Source organism: Lycium ferocissimum, chromosome 1 (genome assembly GCF_029784015.1).
Source record: "Lycium ferocissimum isolate CSIRO_LF1 chromosome 1, AGI_CSIRO_Lferr_CH_V1, whole genome shotgun sequence".
In the NCBI taxonomy this organism is placed as follows: Eukaryota; Viridiplantae; Streptophyta; class Magnoliopsida; order Solanales; family Solanaceae; genus Lycium; species Lycium ferocissimum.
Window position 1 is genome coordinate 62570064 of NC_081342.1, and position 11697 is coordinate 62581760.

Genomic DNA, 11697 nt, shown 5'->3' on the forward strand with positions numbered 1-11697 from the left:
GGCTTGAAGAACATTCTATAATCTTCCAAGGCATTATTGTGCTGATTTATTTTGTATAGACTGCTGTGGACCTTATGGTTTAAAACGCAATATCCAGCTGTCTGACCTACAAAAGTATTGTTGAGCAGCTTATTTCATTGAGTTTCTGAGTTATTTTTTGATTTCTTCTGAAGTTCACTTGTACTTGTATCTATATCAATAAAAAAATCGAGAAGTTTCTATTTGTGTTGAAAATTAAAAAAATAATTAAATAAAATAAAAAACCAGATATACTTTTAATCAAGAAGGCAGCTCTTCAATACACTGTACCTGTTTAATCTTCAATGCAGTTGCTAAATTTTGAAATTAGTGGGCTTGTCAATTATCTTCAAGGCATATAGGAGGTGGACACTCAACTGTTGTCTTGCAATGTGCAGGCAGAGAAACCAACGTTGTCAAATATCAATTTGGATATACCAACTGGTAGTTTAGTAGCTATTGTTGGAGGCACTGGAGAAGGAAAGACATCGCTAATCTCTGCAATGCTTGGAGAGGTTCCTTCCATTTCTGATTCGATGGTTGTCATAAGAGGAACAGTTGCTTATGTACCACAAGTTTCATGGATTTTTAATGCAACAGTAAGTAACCCTGTTTAAACGTTACATACGTAAGTGTAGCTGCTTTTGATTAAAGATATTTGGTATCGTGGATCACTTGAAGTGCATAATTACGTTCTACAGGTACGTGAAAATATACTGTTTGGTTCTGCAATTGACGCTGTAAGGTATGATAGGGCCATCGATGTGACCGCATTGCGACATGACCTTGAATTGCTTCCGGTAAGGATACCTGCAAAAGTTATCTAATTAATTTTTTTCTTTCAGATAAGGACAATCTTTCTTGAATGTGTTGCTCAATTTTCAATTGCCCTTGTCTAGGGTGGTGATTTCACTGAAATTGGTGAACGGGGTGTCAATATTAGTGGAGGGCAGAAGCAGCGAGTTTCCATGGCTAGGGCTGTTTATTCTAATTCCGATGTTTGCATATTTGACGACCCTTTAAGTGCTTTGGATGCTGATGTAGGCCGCCAGGTAACCATTTTACTTTGATGAAAACATCAGGGATCCAAAGCAAGTTTCTTTCACTTTTTGGTTTTGTTACATTTTCATGGTGCAGTATGTTACTGAAATGTTCCGACTTGCATAATTTTGTGGCAACTGAAGGTCTTTTGTATGAACACTCATCTTAATGTATGACGCCCAGGTGTTTGAAAGGTGCATCAAGGGAGAACTGAAAGGAAAAACCAGAGTTTTAGTCACAAACCAGCTACACTTCCTTTCACAAGTAGACAAAATCATACTGGTGCATGATGGTATGGTGAAAGAGGAAGGAACCTTTGAATATCTCTCAAATAACGGGGTACTGTTTCAGAAATTGATGGAAAATGCGGGAAAAATGGAAGAGTATACAGAAGAAAAGGAAAATGATGACACAAAAAAATCTTCAGAACTTGTTGTTAATGGTGAGGCCAATGGGGTATCTAAAGAAGTCGGAAAAGATAAGAAAGAAGGAAAATCTGTTCTTATTAAGCAAGAGGAACGAGAAACTGGTGTAGTGAGCTGGAATGTTCTAATGAGGTAAGACTGGTACTATGTTCTTGGGAGAGTTTGAACAAACTTTTCAATTTTCTACATTAATGTGTATGTGTGTTTTTGTATATAAGAGAGAGAGAGAGAGAGAGAGAGGGTTTTCAGTTTATGTCATGAGGTAGCTAAACACCTTTCAATACTAAGAAACTCCTGTAGAGTGTAGAAAAGGTTTCACATGCAAGCATCTCCAAGATTTAATATCTTGATTGATAAATTATCTAAACTATGAGTTCCATAGCCAATCTTTCAATTAAAAACTAGTTACCTGAAAGCTGTTGAGTTTGTTTTGCATAAAATAGTTGTAGTTCTGCTTGACACAAAGAGCTCTCATGCCTTTCTAGCATAATTTGCTTTATGTGTTAAGAATGAGGACTACAAATTGAAGCTACAGAGACAATCCTAGATGTTCTTGATTCATTTTAGGATTGCAGCTATGCTTCAGTGACTCTTGTTTAAATTCTTTTTTTTTTCTCTCCTTTTTCTCTTGTAAAGGGGTTTTCCGTACTTCCCCAGTACTAGTCTATAATACAAATGTTACCTGTTTCAAAAAGAAAAAAAGAAAAAAATTGAAGCTATTGACCAGTTTGAAGACTTAATGTATCTTCATAGCCATCTCGTGAGCCAAGGATGTCTTCTCCACAGTAATTCGTCCTTTAACTTAAACGCCACTTGTTGCTTAACTATTTTTATAGGAGAATCAAACTAATTCTCAAGATGAGTGAATTTCATAGAAGAAGTTACGTTCTCTCCTTCAAATATCCTGTAAATAAAGTTCGTCGGAATTGGTGAAAGTTTGAGCATTCATCTGTTCTGCAATATCACCAAAATTCAAATTTTCTAATTAAGCCTGCTTTTTGTCAAGATTAAAATTTAGTTAATCTATTAGTCGCGTTAATGAGACAAACATCTTGAAGAATATCCAAGTACTTTAATGTTTAGATGCCAGCTTCCTTTTGCGGGGAGAAAATGTCCTCAGTCTAGTACACTTCAGTTTAAATGTATGTTTGATGTCAAATCGTTGTAGTTTAAATAAAGATGCACGAGTTTGCAACCTCTACTTTTTCCTTCCTCCTCTTTCTGTAGGGTGGATAACTTTTTTTTACAGAAGGAGAGAAAATGCTCTTGGTCAAGTTGTAGTCTAAATCGATACATTAAGTGTCTGCTTGTGTTTATCTGATGGGATTTCCTTTAGCTGATGCAGCTTTCTCCTTTTCCTTTCCGAAGAATGTTAACCTTCTACCGCATGGTGGGAAACTAAGAGCATTTGGGCATTGCTTGAACTGAAATGCATTATACAAAAGCATTTTCCAAGCCTAGTATTAGCACATGCCTTTGTGTACTGATTTAGCTTGTTTTCAACTCATGTTGCAGGTACAAAAATGCCTTGGGAGGTTCTTGGGTGGTTCTGATTCTATTTATGTGCTATTTCTTGATTGAAGCTCTGCGTGTTGGGAGTAGCACATGGTTAAGTTTTTGGACTGATCAAAGCAGTTCGACGAGATATAGCGCTGGCTTTTACAATCTGATTTATTCACTTTTGTCTCTTGGTCAAGTATGTAATAATTAGCTCTTAGCTTTTGTTTGTTTCTGTTTTCTCCCTACCGAGTCAATATATTTGATATTCTTGTATGCTGAATAAGACAGTATCACTCATTATCTGATGAAGGGGAAAAAGGAAACTTCTAAATACTGTCTAAATTCTTTTCATATCAGGTTATGGTAACTCTGACGAATTCATTTTGGCTGATCACGTCAAGCCTTTATGCTGCCAGGAGGTTGCATGATGCTATGCTTAAATCTATTTTAAGAGCGCCAATGGTCTTCTTTCACACAAACCCACTTGGAAGGATTATCAATAGGTTTGCCAAGGATCTGGGGGACATAGATAGAAATGTTGCACCCTTTGTAAGCATGTTCCTGGGCCAGGTGTTTCAGCTTATCTCAACATTTGTCCTAATTGGTATAGTGAGTACCATGTCTTTATGGGCAATAATGCCATTGTTGGTCGTTTTCTACGGAGCTTATTTATATTATCAGGTATGTGAGAAACTATTATTTTATCTTGTTTTTATATTTCATGTTTCTGAGATATAATCTGAACTGCTTTATAGATAATGTGTCCGATATGAGCCTGGACTCATTGTATTGACACCTAAGCATGAGGTCAAGTGGTACACCTCTTTCTGAAACAAAACAAGCTATTGTCATTCCTCTGGATGCATCGTACATACTTTGTCCATAATTCTATTTAATTCTCTTGCTCATATTATTTGTAAAATATTGCACCCTGGCATGTGCCTCTCATGTTATGTGCCATGTTCGAGTCCTATAATTGAGGAGAATTAAACTAACCTTGGTTTATGAAAATGGATCTGTTTCCTTAACTTGTGTCTGGCTGATTGCATTTGGTGGATTAACGTCAACTAAGCCTCCCCTTAGGGGTTTTCTCTGATTTTTGTCCCTTCTCTATTTTAATTCTACTTATTGTTCGCTCAAAACAACCTGTATCATGCAGAGTACTGCTCGTGAGGTGAAGCGCTTGGATTCCATCTCCAGATCTCCTGTCTATGCACAATTTAGTGAAGCACTAAATGGTCTTGCAACTATTCGTGCATATAAAGCTTATGATCGAATGGCCAACATCAACGGAAAGTCAGTGGATAATAATATTAGGTTTACACTTGTGACCATGAGTGGAAATCGATGGCTTGCAATCCGTCTGGAGACTGTAGGGGGTATTATGATCTGGCTTACTGCAACATTTGCTGTGGTGCAGAATGGAAGGGCAGAAAACCAGCAGGCCTTTGCCTCAACAATGGGTTTGCTTCTCAGTTATGCCCTAAATATCACAAGCCTGTTAACTGCTGTACTGAGACTTGCAAGTTTGGCTGAGAATAGCTTAAATGCTGTCGAGCGAGTTGGAACATATATAGAGTTACCATCAGAAGCTCCAGCCATAATTGAGGGCAGCCGTCCTCCCCCTGGATGGCCTTCAGCAGGATCCATTCGATTTGAGAACGTTGTCTTACGTTACAGGCCTGAACTTCCTCCTGTTCTGCATGGTATATCCTTCACAATTCCTCCGAGTGACAAAGTCGGAGTAGTTGGCAGGACTGGAGCTGGAAAATCTAGCATGTTTAATGCTTTGTTCCGACTTGTGGAACCTGAAAGTGGAAGGATCTTAATTGATGATTGTGATGTTTCAAAGTTTGGACTTACAGATCTCCGGAAGGTTCTTGGTATTATACCGCAAGCACCAGTTTTGTTCTCAGGTATCATTTGATTTTGTTTTCACCAATTTTTTAGGATGGATGTTTGCTTTTATAGATTTCAGTTATCTTTATAGTTCAAATCAAGTTGTCCCAAGATAATCACGCACATGTGATTCTGCTATAGGGTTTGCTTTTATAGATTTCAGTTATCTTTATAGTTCAAATCAAGTTGTCCCAAGATAATCACGCACATGTGATTCTGCTATAGGGCTGGAGGCACTTGTTAGTGAACTGTGTTTCTGTCTGTTGCGCATCTGACTTAAGATCTATCTTTGTCCAAAGTCCATGGACATTGTCAAATATTTTTTGTTAGTGGATAAGCTTGAACTTTGAGGTTAATGAGGGTTGAGCACTGGACTTAACAATTACTCTGTATGCTGTGATGGACTTAGATTATGTCTGATGTTTTTTCTTGTAGCAGTGAGTATGGTGTGAAAATCATGCCAAAATAAGATTATTTTCTAAAGGAATCTTTCTGTTTTGATGAGGGGTAAAGTGTACCGAAAGCCCTAAAAAGCTTTTTGGTACTATATAAATTTACTGTTTATCATTTTCTAAAATGAATCTCCCCATCAAACTTCTTTAACATGTGTCATCTATATTTGTGTATGTTGCACAATTCTAGTCCTATGCTAAAAATGTTTAGTACCCTGCATAAACTTCGCTTATATGTAACCAACATGATTGGGACATGGGAGGGGAAGGAGCTGCTGGGTCCTGGAGGTGGGAGAAATAAGAACAACAACAACAACATACCCAGTGTAGCCCCACAAGTGGAGTTTGGGGAGGGTAAGATGTACGCAAACCTTACCCCTACCTTTGTGGGGTAGATAGGCTGTTTCTGATAGACCCCCCGGCTCAAAAGAAGTGTAACCAAAGCAGGATAGACAGGAAAATAACTGCAGCAGAATAGCTAGATAAATGTGGGAGAAATAAGTAGGGGGGAAAGAATGGAAGAAACTTCTGATGGGCCATGGGTGGCAGGATCTGTTATTTTCTTAACGATCGCCTGCAGCTTCTTCTTCTCCTTTTTTTTTTTTTTTCCTCATTATTTTCTTGGCTCCTGTGGACTGTTAACATTGAATGAAAGATCTCCGGGACAATCTTTAAGAAGTTCAAATGGGTGAATGCTAAAACAAATAAATAGAGGAACATATGCTACTATCAAATTCTTCCGAGTTGGTCTGCATTTTATGTCAAATTAAACATGTCCCTCATTTTCGGTGTTTGTCTGAATTAACAAACAACCTACCAATTTACCATTAAGTGTTTATCTCAATACTCCTAATGTTTTTTGGTCAGGGACTGTAAGATTTAACCTTGATCCGTTCAATGAGCACAATGATGCTGACCTCTGGGAGTCTCTAGAGCGGGCGCACCTAAAGGATGTTATCAGGAGGAACTCTTTGGGTCTCGATGCCGAGGTTTGTTCTTGTTGCTTTCCTTATTTATAAGTTTGCTACAATTGATAGTTCACATTCTATGCAGAAAACTAATTTAGTTCAACCAGTTTTCTGTCTCAAAATCATTACTATCTGGATTTCTTAAATGAGAAAAGAGATTATTAATGAGGGAAAAAAGGTACAGGAGGCAAAATATATCATTTCATCAAAAGAAAGAAAATTGATTATAGGTTACATTTGATGAGATCTACCTTCCAATCATGTTGTAGATCTGTCAAAGGCATATCACAAGATAAGCCTATGGCTCTACAGCACATATACGAGAGAAATATTACTGTCTCCACACGTAATCAACAGAAAGCAAGTTGTCTTGAAAATACTACCAGTTCATTCCTCCTGAAGACACCAAACTACTTTGAATATAATGCACCTCCAGAGTATCTTCCTATTCTTGCCTTGGCCAAATCCTCTATGTTTGACAGTAAAGACTGTTCCTACTTTCTGGTGCAATGAACGATTGTCAAGTATGTGAAAAAGCTACTGCCATATTTTCTTTGTTCATGAAATCTAGAAATAGATGTATGTGAGTTTCAATGTTTCTCTATAGCATTATACCCCAATTACTGCTAATAAACCTATGAATTCTCGTTATTAATATGTAATTGGTGTTAGTTTCATTGACCATACGGAAGCCTTCAGCTTTTTGGGTACTTAATCTTTCTTAGTGGAGGTCCCAAGGGGGCATCTTGGGGAGTTAGTTAATGGGTAGGAGAAGAGAAATCAACAGTTTGAGGGACCAAAAGATACCAGATTCCAAGTGTGCAAGTATCTGGGCTATTGGAAGAGCTATTTGGTGGAGGTAATTCAAGAGAGAAGTGAAATCTTCAAAATGTAGATGAAGTTTAAGCAATAAATGAAGCTGCATTCTTACCGAACGATATAGAGTGCCTATTGCCAAGTTCAGTAGAGGAAGGGGATGAAAGTAGTATATAACCATTAAAATGCACTTCCAAGGACTCTAGCATGTGAATATGGTGCCAGCTCATGCACAGTTGTAAATCGTATGATCACTGTGAAGAAATCCCACATCGGTCTTCAAAGGGATCGGTTGTCTCCTTAATATGACTTGGACAATCCTCACCTCTTGAGCTAGCTTTTGGGGTTGAGTTAGCTTTTAGTTGGGCTTTTTAATATGGTGATGTGGAGGAATGTACCTGTTACTGGAACCCGCAAGGGTGGCTCAGTTGGTTGAGCATGGGGCTTCCATAGTGAAGGTCTCGGGTTCAAAACCCCCTGCCTACAACAATAGGGGATTTGCCTTCTGGGTCGAGTTGCACGGCGCTGGCCTAGTGCGGGTTATCTCTTCTGTGTGGTTTGCGGGCTATTGCACAGGAGCGGGGTTTACCCTGTGCGCACCTGAAGGGTAGCGGTTGCAGTTCCCTTGTCATCAAAAAAAATAAATAAATAAAAAATAAAAAAAATGCCCGTTACTGGAAAACATCTACAGAGATATACCTGTTATTGGATGATGCTGGAGTTATTACTTATCAAATAGGAAACACTGAAAGTTATATTGGTTATGCTATATCCAAACGCAGTATATTACAACTTGGAAAGCACGGTTCAAAGAGTTACTGTTTTTGCTAGAAAGAAAACGCTATGCACCTCTTTTTAGTCAAAGTAGCTTGTTGCATAATTAACTTAATGTGACTATTTGAATTAACTAAGCTTATAGGCTCAAGCCTTTGTTGATGTATAAATTAAGAAGTAAAAATTTTCCTTACTTCTATTCTCTGACTTTTCTATCTCTAGTATCCTTGTCAAACAAATTTCAGCTATAGCTAAGAAAATATTTACTTTGATGTATTAAGGTCTCGGAAGCCGGAGAAAATTTCAGTGTTGGACAAAGACAGCTTTTAAGTCTTGCTCGAGCTTTGCTTCGCCGGTCAAAGATTCTTGTTCTTGATGAAGCAACTGCTGCTGTTGATGTTAGAACTGATGCTCTTATTCAGAAAACCATACGCGAAGAATTTAAGTCATGCACTATGCTCATTATTGCTCACCGTTTGAACACTATTATCGACTGTGACAGAATTCTTCTGCTTGATTCTGGAAAGGTAGAGTGCTCACCCCTAATCTTAGTCTTTTGACTCACTGTGATAACAGGTCCTGCCTGATTGCACATTCAAAGATCCACTTGTGGTAACTAAATATACAAAAGAGGAATTGCATTTCTATTTTTGTTCGTTCTTATGTGGGTTAATTCAATTTACCTGTTATGTCTCTCTTTTCAGCTACTAGAATATGATACCCCGGAAGTATTGTTACAAAAGGATGGAAGTGCTTTTTCTAGGATGGTTCAGAGTACAGGAGCTGCAAATGCTCAATACTTACGAAGCTTAGTCTTCGGAGGGGAAGAGGGCAACAGTATAGCAAGGGACAAGCAGCAGTTAGATGGGCAAAGGAGATGGCTTGCCTCTTCACGTTGGGCTGCTGCAGCACAGTTTGCACTTGCTGTTACACTTACTTCATCCCAAAATGACCTTGTGCAGTTAGAAATTGAGGATGAGGATAATATCCTGAAGAAAACAAAGAATGCCGTAATCACTCTGCAGGGAGTATTAGAGGGTAAGCACGACACAGAAATCGAAGAGACCCTGGATCAGTACCAGGTTTCCAGAGACAGATGGTGGTCTTCTTTGTACAAGATGGTTGAAGGTAAAGATTGCTGCAAATTAACCTAGTCAAAAGCAAAACAATTACTTTCATGGTCTTCTTCTTTGTGAACCGTTATTTGCGATGGTCACCGCTATAGTCCGTACTGATAAAGAAAAATATTTAGACCGACAGGTTTATGTGCCTTAACAAAGAAATAGGATGTACATGGATAATATGTTTAACTTTACCCACTTTTCTTTGCCACCATCCGATATTTGAAATCTATTGAATTGAGTAATCTAGAGGGGGTAAGTGTTCCCTACCACGAGTTTCTCTATTCCCAGTGCTCGAACCTGAGACCTTTGGTTAAAAGTGGAGGGGATTCAAACTATATCCTACCACATTCCTTGGTTTATTTTCTTGGTTTAGGCATCGAGTATCCAGGTCACTGCCTAAAATTGTTATTCTGGGTGAGTATGCCTTTGTTTGCTCTTTGAGGCCTCTACTTGGTCTCCGTTTGTTTGGTTCTTAATGTGGACATATCAAGGAGTGTTTGTCAGGGCTGGTGTAAGGTGGGCAGAGGCAGATGTAGCCTTTTTGGCTATGTGTTCATCTGGAACCCAGAACTTTCGACATAGAGTGTGCGTGTCTGTGTGTGTGTGTGTATATATATATATATATATATATATAAAGCCTATTAAAATCACAACAAATGTTAAATTTGAACCCATAATTTTTAACAGTACAATGAGTTCAGTGCAAGCGTTGAACCTATTTAATTTAAATCCTGGATCTGCCTCTAAGGATCACCCTCTTTAAGGAAGCAGTGCTGTTAGTATACATTTGTCATCTTGTAATGATTTGTTGATCAAATATACGTTATGTTTATGCCTCTGGGCTTTCTACACTTTTCAGGTCTCGCGATGATGAGTAAGCTGGGACGCAATAGACTTGATCAAGCAGATGACTTTGACGAAAAAGCAATTAACTGGGATCGCGCTGAGATGTAGAAGTCTTCCAGTCTGTAGCAAATTATGGAATGGGAGTTTTTACTTGTTTTCATTATCCTTCAATAGTTGTTCTGCCCTCCTAACACTAGTTGTAACACTGATTTTTTATCCCATAAACAAATTTTGCTGCGCCTCTTCTGAAGATGATGAGGATCAGATTTTGATTGTAAAAATTTAGGAAGTGTGATTGTGAATGCAATCATCACGGATACGAGGAAATGACATTAGAGTGGCTTTTTGTTATAAGAGATTTCCAGGTTCTGTGATGCATTGCTAAAACAACTTATTTTTGGATCCTGTCATCTTACTATCGAACTTCTAACACACACGCGGAGAGTACATTCATGCCAGTAATTGTAGAGTTAGTGATAATATAATTACAAGTCACTGATGGTTTGCACAAGGACAGGTATAAATCAAGAGATGGTGCTGACAACTGAGGGGTTAGGTTTATTCTTTTTAACCTATGGTTTCCTTGAAGTTCTGGGAAATTAAAGAAGAGTTTGGTATTTAAGAAAAAGTATTTGCAAATCAATTTTTTTGAAGAAATTATCTTTTAGTGTTTTTTTTTTCTTTCCAAAAACTGCTTCTATTGCAAATGATAAGACATTTTGATTTTTGAGGTTAATATTGGGGTTGTTATAATCAGTTTAGCGTATATTGTCACTTCTTATGTTATCCAACTATGACACTATGATGTTAACAAAATACTTAACAAGAAACAACGTTGCATCATCTAATAAATGATTAATGAGTACAAGACCAGTGAATCATGTTTATTAGACCAAATTAAGAGGGGGAAAGTAAAAATGGAATAACTTCAATTATTCTTTTATTAACTCTCAACTTTTAATCGATACAAAGTTCTTAATCATTTATCAATTTAAGTTGAAAGGTTGTATTCCTAATAATCGACTTAGAAAGGAAAATGTTATTTGAAGTAATTAATAATAGCATGAAAAAGAGAACTGAAATACAATAGTTTTATGCATAAAATTTGCATTCTAAGTGTATCAACTAAAAATTACATTTAAAGAAAACATAAAGCCATGAATATATATATATATATATATATATATATATATATATATATATATATCGCGCCGATCCGAATGTTTTGTCGTCCTCACAGCTCTTAAGAAAGACAATAGGAAGCCTACACGTGGTTGCTATGCAAAATCTTACTCCATGTGAAGTTTTGTGAGACACTGTTATTTTTAGACATGGTGGCCCTGTTTGCTGGTCCCACGTTACTACTACCTCTATTTTTCTTTCATACTTATGTTTTTTTTTTTTTTTTTAATTAGGGAAAAGGGCCTAAAATGCCCTCGAACTATGGGATTTGGTACGAAAATGCCCTTTGTTTACCTTTGCGCCCTAAAATGCCCCTATGTCAACCTATTGGGCCTAAATTGCCATTATTTTTCTTTTTTTTGCGCGGAGTGCCCTTCTTTTCGGCTGGTCTTTATATTTTGCCCTTCATTTATGCCTTCTTTAATTTTTGCCCCTGCCGCCTGTTTAATGAATATTTTTTGACGAAATTACCCTTATCCCATTAAAACCCTTTCTATTTTAGCTTGCCCTTTTCTTTTCTTTTTTTTGCTTCTTCGTTCCTCATCCGTTTTGTGTCCGTGTTATCCGTTCTAAAATTTAGGTACGAATTTGGATATTTTGCTCGTTTCAATATTTGTTTTTATGTTGAATTGATATCTTTGTCTTCGTCGTT

The 11697-nt window shown here is 37.4% G+C and overlaps 1 protein-coding gene across 6 annotated transcripts in view; it reads left to right on the plus strand.

Annotated features, from left to right (window-relative positions):
* The window catches only part of LOC132056903 (ABC transporter C family member 2-like), a 36724-nt gene extending 26487 nt beyond the window's left edge, over positions 1-10237 (plus strand). For all 6 annotated transcript variants that reach the window (XM_059449316.1, XM_059449303.1, XM_059449340.1 and 3 more), the window contains exons 18-28: positions 417-617; positions 720-818; positions 918-1070; positions 1243-1616; positions 3000-3180; positions 3342-3665; positions 4144-4900; positions 6203-6324; positions 8175-8420; positions 8598-9021; positions 9877-10237. In XM_059449316.1, coding sequence (XP_059305299.1) covers positions 417-617; positions 720-818; positions 918-1070; positions 1243-1616; positions 3000-3180; positions 3342-3665; positions 4144-4900; positions 6203-6324; positions 8175-8420; positions 8598-9021; positions 9877-9971 — 2976 coding nt within the window. In that variant the 3' untranslated portion in view covers positions 9972-10237. The remainder of the gene's footprint in view (positions 1-416; positions 618-719; positions 819-917; positions 1071-1242; positions 1617-2999; positions 3181-3341; positions 3666-4143; positions 4901-6202; positions 6325-8174; positions 8421-8597; positions 9022-9876) is intronic.
* The last annotated feature ends 1460 nt before the right edge of the window (positions 10238-11697 follow it).